The sequence below is a fragment of the Theropithecus gelada genome, chromosome 18 (assembly GCF_003255815.1).
Source record: "Theropithecus gelada isolate Dixy chromosome 18, Tgel_1.0, whole genome shotgun sequence".
NCBI classification, from domain to species: domain Eukaryota; kingdom Metazoa; phylum Chordata; class Mammalia; order Primates; family Cercopithecidae; genus Theropithecus; species Theropithecus gelada.
Window position 1 is genome coordinate 18,225,077 of NC_037686.1, and position 20,369 is coordinate 18,245,445.

At 38.7% G+C, this 20,369-nt stretch overlaps 1 protein-coding gene across 3 annotated transcripts in view; it reads left to right on the plus strand.

Annotated features, from left to right (window-relative positions):
• Positions 1 to 20,369, plus strand: part of PSMA8 (proteasome subunit alpha 8) — a 67,023-nt gene that overhangs the window by 24,837 nt on the left and 21,817 nt on the right. For all 3 annotated transcript variants that reach the window (XM_025365385.1, XM_025365384.1, XM_025365386.1), the window contains exon 4: positions 4,073 to 4,195. In XM_025365385.1, the coding sequence (XP_025221170.1) occupies positions 4,073 to 4,195 (123 nt within the window). The remainder of the gene's footprint in view (positions 1 to 4,072; positions 4,196 to 20,369) is intronic.

The following is a 20,369-nucleotide window of genomic DNA, read 5'->3' on the forward strand; positions in this document are numbered from 1 at the left end:
TTATTAGCTTATTAAAAAATTGCCCTATTTTGGTTTCTTGAAATTTGTTAATGCAGGTTGCAAGAAAGTCCAACATTACGTTATTCTACTTACTTGCTTTGATTTTCCTAATCGTTAAAAAGATATTCACCAAATACAAGGAACAGAACATTGTATACACAAAATTCTCAATTGTAGTTTTTAGGTTTTCTTCCAGAAATATCAAGGCTATGCAGAGTGTATTTACGGAAACATAGTCATATGAATGGAATTACCACCGAGAAGGCCTGGGGCTCTCCGGCAGAAGATCGATATCTCATATGCACCTTTTGTAGTTTTGGTTTTTTTGTTTATTTGTTTTTTGTTTGTTTTGAGATGGAGTCTCACTCTGTCACCAGGCTGGGGTGCAGTGGTGCAGTCTTCTCAGCTCACTACAACCTCCGACTCCCTGGTTCAAGCGATACTCCGGCCTCAGCCTCCTGAGTAGCTGGGATTACAGGCACGTGCCACTACGCCAAGCTAATTTTTGTATTTTCAGTAGACACGGGGTTTCACCATGTTGGCTAGGATGGTCTCGTTCTCCTGACCTTGTGATCCACCCGCCTCAGCCTCCCGAAGTGTTGGGGTTACAGGTGTGAGCCACCGTCCCCAGCCTACTTTTTCATCTTAAGAAAATGATTCATTAGGCTAGGCACGGTGGCTTATGCCTGTAATCCCAGCACTTTGGGAGGCCGAGGTGGGCAGACCACTTGAGCCCAGAGCCCAGGAGTTCAAGACCAGCCTGGGCAACATGGTGAAACCTTATCTCTACAAAAAATAGCTCTATAAAAAATAGCTGGATGTGGTGGTGCACACCTGTAACCCCAGCTACTTGGGAGGCTGAGGCAGGAGAATCGCTTGAACCCAGGAGGCAGAGGTTGCAGTGAGCCAAGATCATACCACTGTACTCCAGCCTGGGTGACAGAGTGAGACGCTGTCAAAAGAAAAGAAAAGAAAAGGGTTCCTTAAGGAAATAAAAGAGTCTTCCCTCTAAGGTATATTTACAACAGCTACTTTATACCTAGGTGTGAACTAGGACATTAGCAAGTAGTCAAAGCAATTTTGGGCAAAAAGAATAAAACTGGTGGCATCACACTACCTGAAATCAAAATATATTCAGAGATATAGTAACCGAAATAGCATGGTGCTTTGGTAAAAAGCAGACACATCGGCCAATGGAACAGAATAGAGAAATAAATCTACACACATTCAACTGATTTTCAGTAGAGATGCCAGAAACGTACATTGGAGAATGGACAACCACTTCAATAAACGGAGCTGGGAAAACTGGATATGCAGAAAAAATGAAATGAAACCTCTGTCTCTCTCTCACCATATACAAAAGTCTACTTAAAATGGACTAAAGACTTTAATGTATGATCCAAAACTATAAATCTACTAGAAGGAAATATAGAAGAAATGCTTTAGGAACTTGGGCTAGGCAAAGATTTTTATGGATAAGACTTTAAAAGCACAGGCACCAAAGACAAAATTATTTGCAAAATATTCATTTGACAAGGGATTAATATCTAGAATGTACAGAGAACTAAAAACAATTGAAAACCAAACAAACCCAAATAATCTTCCTAAAAAAATGGGCAAATGAACTGAATAGACGTTTCTCAAAAGAAGAAATACAAATGGCCAACATGTATATGAAAAAATGTTCAGCATCACTAATCATCAGATAAATGCTAATCAAAACCACAGTGATGTCATCTCACCTCAGTTAGAATGGCTATTATCAAAAAGACAAAAAATAAATGCTGGCAAGAATACAGAGAAAGGGGAACTCCTATACACTGTTGGAAGAAATGTAAATTAATACAGACATTATGGAAAATAGTATAGAGGCTTCTCAGAAAACTATTAGTAGAAGTAGAACTATCCTGTAATCCCACAATCCCACTATTGGGTATTCATCCAAAGGTAAAGGAATCAGTATATCCAAGAGATGTACACACCCCTGTGTTTATCACAGCAGTATTCACAACAGGTAAAATATAGAACCAGCCTAAACACTCATCAACAGATAAATGGATAAAGAAAATGTGGTATAGAAACACAATTGAATACTACTTAGCCATAAAGAAGAATGAAAATCTGTCATTCATTATAATGTGAATGAGCCTAGAGGACATTGTGTTATGTAAAATAAGTCATGCAGAGGGAGACAAATACTGCATGTCCTTATTCATATGTGGACACTAAAAAAGTTGTGTTTGTAGAAATAGAGAATAGCGTACTGTGTGTGTGTGTATATATATAAATATATATAAAATATATACATCTATAACATGTAAATATATAATATATGTAAATATACACACACAGTATGCTATATAGAGTGTGTATATATATCTATATATATATTTAAAATATACACACACACAGAGTATGCTGCTCTATGTAGATTTTATTTTTGTTTTTTTGAGACAGGATCTCACTCTGTCACCCAGGCTGGAGTGCAGTGGCATGATCTCGTCTCACTGAAGCCTCAACCTCCCAGGCTCAAGTGATCCTCCCACCTCAGCCTTCTGAGTAGCTGGTACCACAGATGCACACTACCATGCCTGGCTAATTTTTAATTTTTGTAGAGACAGGGTTTCCCTATGTTGCCCAGGCTGGTCACGGACTGTTGGGCTCAAGCGATCTGCCTACTTTGGCCTCCCAAAGTGCTGCAGGCATAAGCCACTGCATCCAACCTAAAAATATATATATATATTTTAAAATACATATAATAAAATTGGAAAATAAAAAAATAGATATGATACATAGGCAAGACCATGAAGAAGGCTGATGTTAACCTATTTCAAGCCACAGTTACATACAGTTATATACAGCCACAGAATTATTTATAGTTATATTAATTTGCCTAAAAATTTAATCCTTAGACCGGGCGTGGTGGCTCATACCTGTAATCCCAGCACTTTGGGAGGCCAAGGCAGGCGGATCCCCTGAGGTTAGGAGTTCGAGACCAGCCTGGCCAACATGGTGAAACCCTGTCTCTAAAAAAAAAAAAAAAAAAAAAAATTAGTCCTTACCTTTCTGTCAGGAATGCTTCTTTGCATGACTTTTGGAGCACAAGTCTCAGTGTGAATTCTACTCCTTAGAGCACAAATTCCAGGAAGTACCCTGCCACTAAAGTAGAAAGACATACAATTGGTTTCCAATGACCCATTGTCTGTGAGGAAACAGCATGCTCTTCTTCAGGATAAACAAAGATTTTCTTGTCTTGGGAATGAAAGAAATGTTTTACTTGGGTTTTTAATTAGAGATAACCTAGGATATAGTGAACAGAATGTCCTTGATAAAAATAGTGTCAAGTAAGAATACTTGATTATAATAGTAACATTTATAGTGTCCTTCAAGGTAAGCCGAGGACATGTTTCCAAAGCACAGCTTATTGAAATCAACTTTACTAAGAACCAAAATGTATGGCACAGGTCTCTGCTATATTAGAGATTACAGTCTAGTGATGTTACCAAATATATACAAAGCAACAAGAAAGTGATTTTAAAAATATATATAGGCCGGGCCTGGTGGCTCATGTCTGTAATCCCAGCACTTTGGGAGGCCAAGGTGGGCGGATCACGAGGTCAGGAGATGGAGACCATCCTGGCTAACATGGTGAAACCCCATCTCTATTAAAAATACAAAAAAAAAATTAGCCTGGTGTGGTGGCGGGAGACTTTAGTCTCAGCTACTCAGGAGGCTGAGGCAGGAGAATGGCGTGAACCTGGGAGCGGAGGTTGCAGTGAGCCGAGATCACGCCACTGCACTCCAGCCTGGGGGACAGAGCAAGACTCCGTCTCAAAAAAAAAAAAGACTGTGTGTAAATAAACCTATGATTTTATTGTATAGACTGTATAGCATAATTTTTTAAAATTTCGTCATGAATTGAGATTGCTCCAGAAAGGGTCAGGAAAAAGATCATTAGTATATGTAGAATAAGAATTAGGGAGGTGGATCATTTGGGCAGCAATGCTTTATTATTAGAATTTTTATTTTATAAGTAATAGTTTTATTCTAAAAATACATTTTATTTTTCTAGAAATATACCCAAAGCAATGGACGAAGACCTTTTGGTATTTCTGCCTTAATTGTAGGTTTTGATGATGATGGTATCCCAAGATTATATCAGACAGATCCTTCTGGTACTTATCATGCTTGGAAGGTGAGTCATGAATTTATTAATTCCTTTTCTAGAAGTTTAGTAAATAATTCAATGTAAATGCTTTATTGCTTTGAGAGACATGACAAAATTATTTTGCATTAAATGTTGATGTTGGTACAAACTTTATAAATGTAACTATTCAGCTCATCAGAAACTACAATGATTTTGGTTGGATAAAGAAACACCTTAATTTTGTAAGTGCAAGGTCTTTTGAAAAGATGTGACCAAAGTAAGTGTTTATAAGTGGTCAAGTAAGAGAAATATCCAGTTCCTATTTATTATTATTCCAAATTAATATTGTACCATGTAGATGTTTGCTTCAAGCAGAAATAATCTTTCTGCTTTTAACAAAGAATTAGATGGACATTTAAATTCCTACTGAAATATTTAATGCATCTTCTCCATTCTAGGAGAGTCAGAGCACCCTAAACTATGAATCTATACTCATGTGCTAGTATGTAGCAATGATCTCTGTATAATTCCTAGCATATAGTTTGTTTTCTGGATAAGTTGTTATTCTTGTTTTGACACCCACTACGGTAATGACTTTGTTTAATGGTACACTCAAATCCAATACAAAAGTATAGAGCTCAGCCAGGCATAGTAGTACACACCCATGGTTCCAGATACTTAGGAGGCTGAGACAGGGGGATTGCTGGAGTCCAGAATTTTGAGGTTACAGGGAGCTATTATTGTGTCTCTGCACTCCAGCCCGGGCGGCAGAGCAAGACCCTGTCTGAAAAACACCAAACAAACAAACCGCGCCCGCCCCCGGCAAAAAACACTGCTAGAGCCCAGAGAAACCTAGCTTCCAGGAGCGAATTTTTGTACATTCCTATATATAAGAATAAGACTATACTACAGAATCCAATATAAGTGATTTTGACTTTATTAAAAGTTAAATACCCATATTTTAAATAGTTTTCTACAAAGTTGATTTTACTCTTATTAAGAGCCAAATAAATTAGTGGAGAAATATTGCCATGGTCTTTATGCTTGTGTTAAATAAAGAATTTGATTTGTGCTGACCATACTAATAAGATACTATTTTATAAACTGTTAACCAGGCAGTAAAGCAGTGAATTATTCTTACAACAAATATCAGAATACTTATGTCAGTGGAACATATCCTTTTAATCTGCCTGAGTAATCTAATTAGTAATCAGAAGGTATAGATTTACATGATGCAAGTATCAGACATTTTTTTCCTGTCAACTAGAGATCTCTTACCTATACTAGATGTCTTGTCTCCTAAATCTGTGCCCTAAACAAACCAAGTTACTACACTCAATCTTTAAATATTTTGAAGCCTGCCATCTTCTGTTTGCATTTATCATTACATCATTACCCTTTATTTCTGTAACATAACACAACATTTTCCAGGTTTACATAATTTTTGTTTTAATTTAATTGCTTCTTGGGGACGTACAGAGAAGAATTTTATTTTATCTCAGTCAGTTAGGAAAATTATGGAATTTTTTAGTTGTGGAGAATTTTGTTGATCATCTTGGTCTGAAACTCTGCTCTGCTCTGGTGTCTTCAGTTCTCATGGTGGGACAGGAGGATATGAGCACTGTGCCCTCGCTTGCATACATGTGGATACCCCACTGTCTACATTTTATGAAGTGCACTTTCTTATGGGATTTTGGTTGAAGGAAATATTATGCAGCTTTTAAAAAAATCATCTTTAACAAAAAACATTTGAAAACCTTTTTTATTTTATGTATTTGGCAACTGAGATTTAGGGGTTAAATGATTTTTGTTGCTGTTGTTAAGTTTACCTTCCCAGCCTGGTGTGGTAGCTCACTTCTGTAATCCCAGCACTTTGGGCAGCCAAGGCAAAAGGATTACTTGAATGCAGGAGTTTGAGACCACCCTGGACAATGTAATAAGACCCCACTTCTACGAAAACAATTTTAAAAATTAGCCAGGCATTGGTGGTGCACACCTGTGGTCCCAACTACTTTGGAGGCTAACGTGGAAGGATCACTTCAGCCCAGGAGTTTGAAGCTCCAGTGAGCTAGGATCATACCACTGCATTCCAACCTGAGTGACAGAGCGAGACCCTGTCTCAAAACAAAAAAGTTCACATTCCTAGTTAATAGCAATATTGAATTAGAACTCAGGGTGTTCTATTTATTTCATTCTATGTTGTTTGCATTACATCATGCTACTTCTGACTTAGCTTTTTCAGGCCAAATTTTTTAGGTCAAATTATTTTCTGTGCGTGTTATATAAATTCTAATATCCATTCTTGGAAGGTGGAATACAATCTTCTGACTTGATTCCACTTCTGGGAACTGTAACATTTTAACTATGAGATCAAGTTTTTCTTTTTTTGTTTTGTTTGTGTCTGTGTTTTATTTTTTATGTCTGTTTGTTTTTTACTCTGACATACTATACCAAGTAACCTGATAAAATGTTGCAATAGACTGTTGAGAACACAGCTATGGTACTGACCGTATTTTGCAATGCTATTTTGTAGGCTTATGAGGTACAGGTAGAGGAAAAGATAGAATGGGTAGGAGAAATAGGAAGTTATGCATGTAAACTGTGGCCACATGACTTGTTGCAGAAATAAGAACAGAAATCGCCAATACCAGCACTTGGGTTTTTTGAGGTTCTCTACCTGGCATGTAACACACATTTTATTTATGAAGACTGGGCCTTTAATGATCCTGCCCTAATGGGTAATAGTGCCTTCCATTAACTTTTTTCACTTTACAGGGGAATGCTAAGAGAAGCCTCCAGAAAATCCTTTGAATTTTAGATACCTCCTCCCTGGTCTTATTGTATAATGGTAACTTTATTCCCATTGATAATGAAAACAAATTATACTGTCGTTACAGTAACCCCTTATTTGCCTGTTGATTCAATAACATGAGGAGTCCAAATCAGCCAAGTGGCAATCTTAGCTCATAGTTCAGTGAAATTATTATGTCCCCTGATAGAAACATCCTCCCCACTTATCTCCCTTTCTTTTCCTTGGGAACTAGAACCTTGAAACTAGCAGAACCAAGTGGGGACAAAAGACAAAGACTTACAAGTGGGCCATTAAGGGTATTCATGAGGGCCGGGTGAGGTGGCGCACGCCTCTAATCCCAGCACTTTGGGAGGCCGAGGCGGGCGGATCACAAGGTCAGGAGATGGAGACCATCCTGGCTAACACGGTGAAACCCCGTCTCTACTAAAAATACAAAAAATTAGCTGGGCTTGGTGGCCGGTGCCTGTAGTCCCAGCTACTTGGAAGGCTGAGGCAGGAGAATGGCGTGAACCTGGGAGGCAGAGCTTGCAGTGAGTCGAGACCAGGCCACTGCACTCTGGCCTGGGCGACAGAGCGAGAGTCCGTCTCAAAAAAAAAGAGTATTCATGAGACACATCTATTCCTTAGTTCCTAGATTTGTGGGCATGTGAAAAATGAATTACTAGTTTATGGCTCAGGATACATACAGGATCTTATAGAACAGAACCCTTGCCCTGTAAGATGTCACACAGCTGCTGCTGTAACTGAGTCTTCATAGCCTATTCTAGAATTCTATCAGGCTGGCTAATTCAAGGTGATGAGAGAACATAGTAAAACCAATGAATCTCATGAACATAAGCCAATTCCCCTACTTCCTCACAATCAGTTCCTTGCTCAGAGGCTATATTTTCTAGGATACTGTGATGGTGAAGAAAGCTATTCAGGTCAGCTAAAGTGGTGCATGGCAGTAGTCCTAGCTACTTGAGAAGCTGAGGCAGGAGAATGACTTGAGCCCAGGAGTTCCAGGCTGTAGTGCACTATGATCATGCCTGCAAATAGCCACTGCACTGCAGCCTGGACAACATAGACTGTTTCTAAAAAAATGAAAGGAAGTATTCAGTTAAGTCCACAGGTGGGAGAGCTGACAGAAGCACTTGGCACAAGTAGGGGAAACTTATATCCTGAGTAAGTTTCTCTTTCATTGAGGGCAAGCTGCTGCCCTTTCCATGGCAGAAAAGTCCAACAAACTCAGTCAGCCCTGTTGACAGGTTGCCATGAAGCTCCTCCAGTATCCAGATAAAAAAACAGGGGTACAGTAAGGAAACACTCATTTTTAGATTTTTTTTTTTGTTTATACATTTTTATATTGAAGAAGATATTTTAAAATTTTTGACAGATAAAAATTGTATATATTTATGGTTGTAAGTGTGATGCTTCGATATGTGTATACATTGTGGCATGATTTAAATCAAGCTAATTAGTATACCCATCATCTCACATACTTATTTTTGTGATGAGAATATTTAAAATCTAGTCTCTTTAAGCAATTTTCTTTTTTTTTTTTTTTTTTTTTTTTTTTTTTTTTTTGAGACAGAGTCTTGCTCTGTCGCCCAGGCTGGAGTGCAGTGGCGGGATCTCAGCTCACTGCAAGCTCCGCCTCCCGGGTTCACGCCATTCTCCTGCCTCAGCCTCCAGAGTAGCTGGGACTACAGGCGCCCGCCACCTCGCCCGGCTAGTTTTTTGTATTTTTTAGTAGAGACGGGGTTTCACCGGGTTAGCCAGGATGGTCTCGATCTCCTGACCTTGTGATCCACCCGTCTCGGCCTCCCAAAGTGCTGGGATTACAGGCTTGAGCCACCGCGCCCGGCCAAGCAATTTTCAATATACAGTACATTATTACTAACTATAATCACCCTGCTGTGCAGTACATCTCCAGAATTTATTTCTCCTAACTGAAACTTTGTACCCTTGAACTAACAACTTCCCATCCCCTTTCCCTCCTCCACCCTCCCCTGTTAACCACCATTCTATTCTCTGCTTCTATGAGTTCAGTTTTTTTTAGGTTCTACATATAAGTGAGATCATAAAGTATTTGTCTTTCTGTGCTTGGCTTAAAAGAAATTTTTTAAATGGAGTAACAGGTTCTGGTGCTTGGCCAATTACATTAAATTAAATTAACTAAAAACTGTCCTACTGTAAACATCTGCAATGTTAGAATGATTACTAACATTTTTAATGCATAGCTAAAGACAAAAATAAAATCCTAAAGGTCCAGAAATAAGGAACTGAATACCAGAATAATAAGCATGTAAGTTGATAACTCTGTACATAGGGATATTATAGTGCAGGATTCCCAAAGATTATTCATCATCAAAAGTACAAAATATATAAACAGCCCATCATTTAACAAATATTCAGTCTATAAACACTGAATTTTTGTTACATATTAAATACTGTTCTGGGTTATGGGAATATAGAGGTGAACTCAACAGATGAAAATTCCTGCCCCTGTGAAAAAGGGAGGAGGACAGACAATATAAAAATCTGACAATAGGCCGGGCGCGGTGGCTCACGCCTGTAATCCTAGCACTTTGGGAGGCCGAGGCGGGCGGATCACAAGGTCAGGAGATCGAGACCACGGTGAAACACCGTCTCTACTAAAGATACAAAAAATTAGCCGGGCGTGGTAGTGGGCGCCTGTAGTCCCAGCTACTCAGGAGGCTGAGGCAGGAGAATGGCGTGAATCCGGGAGGCGGAGCTTGCAGTGAGCCGAGATCCCGCCACTGCACTCCAGCCTGGGGGACACAGCAAGACTCCGTCTCAAAAAAAAAAAAAAAAATCTGACAATATAAAAGGTGGTGTATATAAGCTGTGAGTGAAATAAGACAACAAGGTTAGGAGGATAGAGAGTGACTGGTATATACAAGGTGGTCAGGGAAGGTCCCTTTGCAAAGGAGACATTTGAACAGAGACCTAAAGAAAGTGAAGGAGCAAGCCAGCCAGTTATTTGCTTTGGTGTTCCAAACACAGAAACGAAAGGGCAAAATCCCAAGGCAGTAGCATGTTCCATATTTATAAAAAATAGCAACTAGTCTATTATAGCTAGATTTCTGTGCTAGAGCATACAGGCTGAGCATCTATAATCCAAAAATTAGAAATCTGAAATACTTCAAAATCTCAAACTTTTTGAGCACCAATATGACTATGCTACAGCAAGTCAACAACAAATACAGTGGTAAGAAATGAAGTATTCAGAGGTAGGGGGCTAGATCTTATAGGACTAGAAAGCCTTGGATAGGTCTTACAATATTAAAAAAAAAAAGTGATGTAAAAAGCCATTTGAAGTTTTTACATATTGGAATAACACAATCTGATTTATACTTTTAATGTGTCTTTCTAGCTGCTATATTGAGAATAGATGGTAGGGAACTTAGGGTAGAAGCAGGGAGATAAGTTACAGGCTATGTTCAATAATCCAGGCAAGAACTGATTTAGTTTAGAGGCATTGGGCCAGGGAAAGGTTGGGAAGGACCAAGCATAGTCTACAAAGGAGAAGAACTCAGAGACCAGTGTTCTGGATCCCAAGTGAAAACAGTATTTGAAGAAAGAGTTATCAATTTACTCAATTCCATCAAGTAAAAAGAGGACTGTGAAATGAATGAATTTAGCGATGTGCAGGTCATTGGTGACCTTGACAAGAACAGCTTGGATGGGGTGATGGTGATGAAAGCATGACTGGAGTGGATTTAGAAGAAAAAGACTCATACCTGTAATTCCAGCACTTTGGGAGGCCAAGGTGGGAGGATCACTTGAGGCCAGGAGCTCAAGACCAGCCTGGGCAACATAGTGAGAGCTTGCCTCTACAAAGTTAAAAATAAATAAATAATAAAAGAAAAGCGGAGAGGGAAGATCAAGAATCATTGAGTTCTAAAACCATCAAGTGAAAGATGGCTGGGAAAAGGATATTCACGTGGTGCCACATATTACTTGTTAATCACAAAGTTGTGGCAGACACCACCATCACCATCAAACCTAGCATCTCCTATAATAGGATAAACTGGCATTGTGTATGCCTTCTGCTCTGATGCAATGGAAAAGAAATAACATGACCTTAGTAGTAGTATTGCCATTGGATTTAACCTAAACCTGATTGAGGGAACAGTCAGCTGAATCTCAGTTGTAAAGCATTCTACAAGATATTTCAAAAATGTTAATGTTAATGAAAAACAAAATAAAGGCATGGAAGCTTTTCTAGTTTAAAGGACACTAAAGAATTAATGTAATCCATGATTTTTGACTGTATACTGGATGTGGGAAAAACAGATGCAAAGGACATTTTGAGGACAACCAGAGACACTTAAATATGGACTGTATATTAGATAATGTTGTGTCTGTTTTAAATTTTGGGGGTGTGATGATTATAATGTAATTATATAAGAGAACAACGTTGTGGGGTTTTGTGGCAGGGGGCAGTTGTTGGTTTTTTCTTTTTTTTTTTTTTTTTGAGATGGAATCTCTCTCTGTCACCCAGGCTGGAGTGCAATAGTACCATCTCAGCTCACTGCAGCCTCCACCTCCCAGGTTCAAGCGATTCTTCTGCCTCAGCCTGCCAAGTAGCTGGGATTACAGGTGCCTGCCACCATGCCGAGTTAATTTTTAGGAGAGACGGGGTTTCATGCTGTTGGCCAGGCTGGTCTGGAACTCCTGACCTCAAGCAATCCACCCACCTTGGCCTCCCAAAGTGCTGGAATTACAAGGGTGAGCCACCGTGCCTGACCGAGAACAACCTTGTTTTAATGAGATAGATGCTGAAAGATTTAAGGATGAAATATAATGACATCTGCAACTTCAGCATTGAAGTGTGTGTGTGTGTGCATGTGCACACGTGCATGCATGCACTCATGCCTGTATCTGAATTGAGAGAAGTAAAGCAAATACCTCAAAATGTTAATAGTTCATGAATCCAAGCAAAGAGTGTGGTGTTAGTTGTTTGTTGTACTTTACACTTTTCATAAGTTTAAATTTTTCCAAAATAAAAAATTGAAGAAAAGGAAATAAGAAGTAAAAATAGTGCTTTTAAGAAGTTTGGCCATAAAGGGGGGCAGACAAACGAACAGTAGCTAGAGGAGAATATAGGTTCAAGGGAAGTTTTTTCCCCCCAAGATTGACAGAGCTATAGGATTCCTTCATTCAACAACAGTATTAAGCTCTTACTATGTACTAGGCACTCTTCTGGACACTGGGGATAGCGATGATAAAAAAAAATTCTCTACATTTTAGAGATTACAGAAAGATAAACAAAATGTATGGTTTTTAGATGGAATTAGAATCTACCCAGATGATTCATTTGACCTGCCTGATTTGGTACCCATTGTTTAAATCTGAAAAACTACGGCCAGGCATGGTGGCTCACACCTATAATCCCAGCACTTTGGGAGGCCAAGGTGGGTGGATCACCTGAGGTCAGGAGTTCGAGACCAGCCTGGCCAACATGGTGAAACCCCATCTCTACTGAGAAAAAAAAAATACAAAAAATTAGCCGGGCCTGGTGGTGCATGCATGTAATCCCAGCTACTTGGGAGGCTGAGACAGGAGAATTGCTTGAACCCGGGAGGAGGAGGTTGCAGTAAGCCAAATTCGTGCCTTTGCACTCTAGCCTGGGCAACAGAGTAAGACTCTGTCTCAAAAAAAAAAAAAAGAAAAGAAAAGAAAAGAAAAGAAAAACTTCAACGTTATGAACTTTCAAGCAGGTCTGTGTGGAATCCTTATTGTGTATGAGTTCCTTGGCTTTATACGCTTAAAGGATTTGGCCAAATATGATATAAAGTAAAAAGTGGCAGATTTCAAAATGTGATCTGCAAACCCCTGACCCATTAGGTAAAAACTATTTTCCTAATTATACTGAGACAATGTTTTCCATGTTCACTGCATGGACACATACTGACATAAAAGTCATCATGGATAAAATTGCTGGTATCTTGGTACCCAACTGTGTTAGCTCTCATTTTTTTCTTTACCACCATACATTTGCAGTTAAAAACTCAATAAATTTGACTTTCACATAAATTCTATTTGATGAAACCGTAAGGATTGTTAGTTTTATCAAATCTTGACTCAGGTATATATCTTTTAACATTCTGTGTGATGAAATGGAAGTACTCATAAACATGTTTGCTGCAGGTACAGTGAATGTCTTGAGGAAAAGCAGTTTTGTGATTGTTTGACTTGCAAGCTAAAACAGCCCATCTTTTATGGAACTTTATTTTTACTTGACAAAACAATAAATAACCATGGTTATTAGGACTTGGAGATTTGGCAGAACATATTCTCAAGGATGAGCAAACTGAGCCTGTTACTTTAAGGAAACAACTGACAGTTGTTGCCAATGATAAAATTCAAGTTTTCAAGCAAAAATTATAATTTTGGAAAACATGTATTTGCCACAATGAGTCTGACAGTTTCTTTGTGAAAAATTAATAAGCATGATTATTTAATGTTTTAGAAATCACATGGGTCAACATTTAGAAGATCTGCATAATTCAGTAAACTAGTTTTCCAAATGAGCAAGCATGATATTACAAAATCTTGCAAGATAAAATACCTATTCAAAGCAAACATTATGTAGGTTTTACCAGTCCCTATTGACTATTAGAAATTAAAACTGAGAAATTTTAAAATACTAATTTATTGTAAAATAATAAAAAACCAAGAGACTTTAATATAACGGTAAAAAAGTTTATTTATGTGGTTGCAGATTTTAATTTGCAATTAACTACCACCTGTTGAGTGGAATATCCACACTTTTCTGAGAAGGGCATTAAAATATTCCTCCCTTTTCTAACTACATATTTGTGTAAGGTTATACTTCAGCCATAATAACATATTGTGATATGTTGAATGCAAAACAGATAAAAGAATTCAGCTTTTGTGAAGCCAGAGAGTAAATATATTTACAAGACAAATATATTGTAGACAGTAAGTATATTTGTACCACTCTTCTCAAAAAAAATAGTTTTGTTTTAGGAAATATGATTTTTTCATAAAAACATGTTTATATTAACATGTGTTGTAGATGGAAATGGGTCCCCCAAAATGCATACATTGAACCCCTAACCCCCAAAAATTGGGCCTTCAGGGAGATAATTAAAGTTAAGTGAGGTCATAAGGATAGGACCCTAATCCCATAGAATTGATGTCCGTATAAGAAGAGACAGAGACAACAGAGAGCTCTCTCTTTTGCACGAACATGTGTGTGTGTACACAAGAAGAAAGGCCTTGTGAGGACACAATGAGGAAGCAGCCATCTGCAAGCTAGGAAGAGAGCCCTCACCACAAACCAAAATTGCTAGCACCTTGACCTTGGACTTCTAGCCTCTAGAACTTTGAGAAAGTAAATTTCTGTGGTTTCAGCCACCTGATCTGTGGTATTTTGTTGTGACGTACCAAGCAGACTAATATAACGTGTAATGGGCTTATTTTTAAATGAATTAATTTTTTTAAAATTTTTCTTAGTTTCAGTTTCTAATTATTGGGTCTGGGATCTGATTTTACACCACTTACACACTGATAAAATTCGCCTGCTGCTGTTTCATGGATCCTGGCAGAAGACAGAAGACCCTCTGGGTCAGAAACAAAAGACCTTATTACTCATGGCACATCAAACAGCATGAGCATCAGCATATTTGCATAGATTCCCTTTATCCCCAAGACCCACGGAGTTGATGTAATATGGCCTGGTTGAATGCTGTGCACAAAGTTGGTTTGCTTCACAGCTAAGGAACATCAAGCATGGAGAGTCTCCTGGTTTTATAGCAAGCAATAAGCTAGCCTGCCCTTTATCTGAGGAAAGACATCTTTGTCTCAAGATTACCAGCTGCATAGACAACCCTGAAAAACAGAGCCTTGTCTGGGAGCCCAAGGCACATGATATCTCTCAAGAATAATACAATAAATACCAAAAAGTATAACACAAACAAAAGCACTTTGGAGTTCCCAATAATTTTTAAGAGTATAAATTGCTGATCTGTAGCAGGGATCAGAAAACTTCTTATAGGGCCAGATGGTAAATATTTTAACCATGTAGGCATTGCAATCTCTGTTGCAACTACTAAACTTTCCCATAGTAGCATAAACTAAAAATAGTCCAGAAATAGATTTACATAAATAAATGGGCATTGTGATGTACAAATAATGCTTCGTTTACAAAAACGGGGAACTGACTTGCAGGGTATAATTTTCTGACTCCTAGGCTATATATAGCATTGGTTTATATGTATGTAGCAATGTGATACTAACCTTATAGAGGAGGTTTCCTGAGCACAGGGTTAAGCTGCGTGTGGAAATAATTGGTCTTAGGGTCCAGTTGAGAAGCCATAAGCCACTTGGGATATCTAATCCATTATTATGTAATAATACATCAATTTAAAAAGTACTCTTACATTCTCTTAAAAAAGAGAAGCCTCTGTTGGTCACACTTTGCTTCCAACTACCACCCCATTTCGCAGCAAACAGCATGCATTTCATGATGGTGCCAGTTTCTCATGCCTGTGAAGTGCCGTTGGTGGCACAGAGGAAGCAGATGGATACGATGGGTCTTCTTAGTGATAGCCAAGAAACCCTGAACTTGGGGAATCTACCGCTTTTGTAATAGGCAGTGAACAAGCTTCTTTTTCTGCAGAAAGACGTGACCTTATTCCTCAAGGTTGTTGGCTACTAATACAGTCCTGAGGAATAGCGCCGTCAAGAGTGGTCAAGGCCAAGTGTTCTTGGCACAGCCAGAAAGAATGTGCACTCTAATTGTCAACAGTGTGATTCTGTTAAAATTTAAGTCAGATCAGGTCACCCCTCTGTTCAAAATCCCCTCTTGCCTCCCAAGTAAGTCAGAGTAAAAACCAAAGCCCTTACAGTGGTCTAACCTTATCTGGCCCCCATCTTAACTCTCTAACCCGAAGCTTATTAACTCCTCCATTGCTTTCCTACTCAGCCATGCTGGCCTCTTTACTGTTCTTCAAAGGCCAGACATGTACCTTCCTCAGGGCTTTTATCTTTTGTTCTTCCTTATTGTTTCCTCTGCCCAGAGCTTGCATGATATCTGCATGGCTACCATCCTCACCCTCTGAGTGAAGCCCCTCCTAACTGGCCTTTCTTCCTATCTTAGCTTTACTTCTCTCCTAACAACTAACGTACTGTTTATTTTACATATTTCCTTGTTTACCTTGTTTATTATCTATCGCTCCCCCTCTAAGCTTTAAGGTCTATGAGTGTGGGGATTTTTGTCTACTTTTTTTTTCTTTTTTTTTTTTTTTTTTTTTTTAATTTATTTATTATTATTATACTGTAAGTTGTAGGGTACATGTGCATAACGTGCAGGTTTGTTACATATGTATACTTGTGCCTTGTTGGTGTGCTGCACCCATCAACTCGTCATTTACATCAGGTATAACTCCCAATGCAATCCCTCCCCCCTCCCCCCTCCCCATGATAGGCCCCGGTGTGTGATGTTCCCCTTCCTGAGTCCAAGTGATCTCATTGTTCAGTTCCCACCTATGAGTGAGAACATGCGGTGTTTGGTTTTCTGTTCTTGTGATAGTTTGCTAAGAATGATGGATTCCAGCTGCATCCATGTCCCTACAAAGGACACAAACTCATCCTTTTTTATGGCTGCATAGTATTCCATGGTGTATATATGCCACATTTTCTTAATCCAATCTGTCACTGATGGACATTTGGGTTGATTCCAAGTCTTTGCTATTGTGAATAGTGCTGCAATAAACATACGTGTGCATGTGTCTTTATAGCAGCATAATTTATAATCCTTTGGGTATATCCCCAGTAATGGGATGGCTGGGTCATATGGTACATCTAGTTCTAGATCCTTGAGGAATCGCCATACTGTTTTCCATAATGGTTGAACTAGTTTACAATCCCACCAACAGTGTAAAAGTGTTCCTATTTCTCCACATCCTCTCCAGCACCTGTTGTTTCCTGACTTTTGAATGATCGCCATTCTAACTGGTGTGAGATGGTATCTCATTGTGGTTTTGATTTGCATTTCTCTGATGGCCAGTGATGATGAGCATTTTTTCATGTGTTTGTTGGCTGTATGAATGTCTTCTTTTGAGAAATGTCTATTCATATCCTTTGCCCACTTTTTGATGGGGTTGTTTGTTTTTTTCTTGTAAATTTGTTGGAGTTCTTTGTAGGTTCTGGATATTAGCCCTTTGTCAGATGAGTAGATTGCAAAAATTTTCTCCCATTCTGTAGGTTGCCTGTTCACTCTGATGGTAGTTTCTTTTGCTGTGCAGAAGCTCTTTAGTTTAATTAGATCCCATTTGTCAATTTTGGCTTTTGCTGCCGTTGCTTTTGGTGTTTTAGACATGAAGTCTTTGCCCATGCCTATGTCCTGAATGGTACTACCTAGGTTTTCCTCTAGGATTTTTATGGTATTAGGTCTAACATTTAAGTCTCTAATCCATCTTGAATTAATTTTCATATAAGGAGTAAGGAAAGGATCCAGTTTCAGCTTTCTACTTATGGCTAGCCAATTTTCCCAGCACCATTTATTAAATAGGGAATCCTTTCCCCATTTCTTGTTTCTCTCAGGTTTGTCAAAGATCAGATGGCTGTAGATGTGTGGTATTATTTCTGAGGACTCTGTTCTGTTCCATTGGTCTATATCTCTGTTTTGGTACCAGTACCATGCTGTTTTGGTTACTGTAGCCTTGTAGTATAGTTTGAAGTCAGGTAGCGTGATGCCTCCAGCTTTGTTCTTTTGACTTAGGATTGTCTTGGAGATGCGGGCTCTTTTTTGGTTCCATATGAACTTTAAAGCAGTTTTTTCCAATTCTGTGAAGAAACTCATTGGTAGCTTGATGGGGATGGCATTGAATCTATAAATTACCTTGGGCAGTATGGCCATTTTCACGATATTGATTCTTCCTATCCATGAGCATGGTATGTTCTTCCATTTGTTTGTGTCCTCTTTTATTTCACTGAGCAGTGGTTTGTAGTTCTCCTTGAAGAGGTCCTTTACATCCCTTGTAAGTTGGATTCCTAGGTATTTTATTCTCTTTGAAGCAATTGTGAATGGAAGTTCATTCCTGATTTGGCTCTCTGTTTGTCTGTTACTGGTGTATAAGAATGCTTGTGATTTTTGCACATTAATTTTGTATCCTGAGACTTTGCTGAAGTTGCTTATCAGCTTAAGGAGATTTTGGGCTGAGACAATGGGGTTTTCTAAATATACAATCATGTCATCTGCAAAGAGGGACAATTTGACTTCTTCTTTTCCTAACTGAATACCCTTGATTTCTTTCTCTTGCCTGATTGCCCTAGCCAGAACTTCCAACACTATGTTGAATAGGAGTGGTGAGAGAGGGCATCCCTGTCTTGTGCCAGTTTTCAAAGGGAATTTTTCCAGTTTTTTCCCATTCAGTATGATATTGGCTGTGGGTTTGTCATAAATAGCTCTTATTATTTTGAGGTACGTTCCATCAATACCGAATTTATTGAGCGTTTTTAGCATGAAGGGCTGTTGAATTTTGTCAAAAGCCTTTTCTGCATCTATTGAAATAATCATGTGGTTCTTGTCTTTGGTTCTGTTTATATGCTGGATTATGTTTATTGATTTGCGAATGTTGAACCAGCCTTGCATCCCAGGGATGAAGCCCACTTGATCATGGTGGATAAGCTTTTTGATGTGTTGTTGAATCCGGTTTGCCAGTATTTTATTGAGGATTTTTGCATCGATGTTCATCAGGGATATTGGTCTAAAATTCTCTTTTTTTGTTGTATCTCTGCCAGGCTTTGGTATCAGGATGATGTTGGCCTCATAAAATGAGTTAGGGAGGATTCCCTCTTTTTCTATTGATTGGAATAGTTTCAGAAGGAATGGTACCAACTCCTCCTTGTACCTCTGGTAGAATTCAGCTGTGAATCCATCTGGTCCTGGACTTTTTTTGGTTGGTAGGCTATTAATTGTTGCCTCAATTTCAGAGCCTGCTATTGGTCTATTCAGGGATTCAACTTCTTCCTGGTTTAGTCTTGGAAGAGTGTAAGTGTCCAGGAAATTATCCATTTCTTCTAGATTTTCCAGTTTATTTGCGTAGAGGTGTTTATAGTATTCTCTGATGGTAGTTTGTATTTCTGTGGGGTCGGTGGTGATATCCCCTTTTTCATTTTTAATTGCGTCGATTTGATTCTTCTCTCTTTTCTTCTTTATTAGTCTTGCTAGTGGTCTGTCAATTTTGTTGATCTTTTCAAAAAACCAACTCCTGGATTCATTGATTTTTTGGAGGGTTTTTTGTGTCTCTATCTCCTTCAGTTCTGCTCTGATCTTAGTTATTTCTAGCCTTCTGCTAGCTTTCGAATGTGTTTGCTCTTGCTTCTCTAGTTCTTTTAATTGCGATGTTAGAGTGTCAATTTTAGATCTTTCCTGCTTTCTCTTGTGGGCATTTAGTGCTATAAATTTCCCTCTACACACTGCTTTAAATGTGTCCCAGAGATTCTGGTATGTTGTATCTTTGTTCTCATTGGTTTCAAAGAACATCTTTATTTCTGCCTTCATTTCGTTATGTACCCAGTAGTCATTCAGGAGCAGGTTGTTCAGTTTCCATGTAGTTGAGCGGTTTTGATTGAGTTTCTTAGTCCTGAGTTCTAGTTTGATTGCACTGTGGTCTGAGAGACAGTTTGTTATAATTTCTGTTCTTGTACATTTGCTGAGGAGTGCTTTACTTCCAATTACGTGGTCAATTTTGGAATAAGTACGATGTGGTGCTGAGAAGAATGTATATTCTGTTGATTTGGGGTGGAGAGTTCTATAGATGTCTATTAGGTCTGCTTGCTGCAGAGATGAGTTCAATTCCTGGATATCCTTGTTAACTTTCTGTCTCGTTGATCTGTCTAATGTTGACAATGGAGTGTTGAAGTCTCCCATTATTATTGTATGGGAGTCTAAGTCTCTTTGTAAGTCTCTAAGGACTTGCTTTATGAATCTGGGTGCTCCTGTATTGGGTGCATATACATTTAGGATAGTTAGCTCTTCCTGTTGAATTGATCCCTTTACCATTATGTAATGGCCTTCTTTGTCTCTTTTGATCTTTGATGGTTTAAAGTCTGTTTTATCAGAGACTAGTATTGCAACCCCCGCTTTTTTTTGTTCTCCATTTGCTTGGTAAATCTTCCTCCATCCCTTTATTTTGAGCCTATGTATGTCTCTGCGTGTGAGATGGGTCTCCTGAATACAGCAGACTGATGGGTCTTGACTCTTTATCCAGTTTGCCAGTCTGTGTCTCTTAATTGGAGCATTTAGTCCATTTACATTTAAGGTTAAGATTGTTATGTGTGAACTTGATCCTGCCATTATGATATTAACTGGTTATTTTGCTCATTAGTTGATGCAGTTTCTTCCTAGCCTCGATGGTCTTTACATTT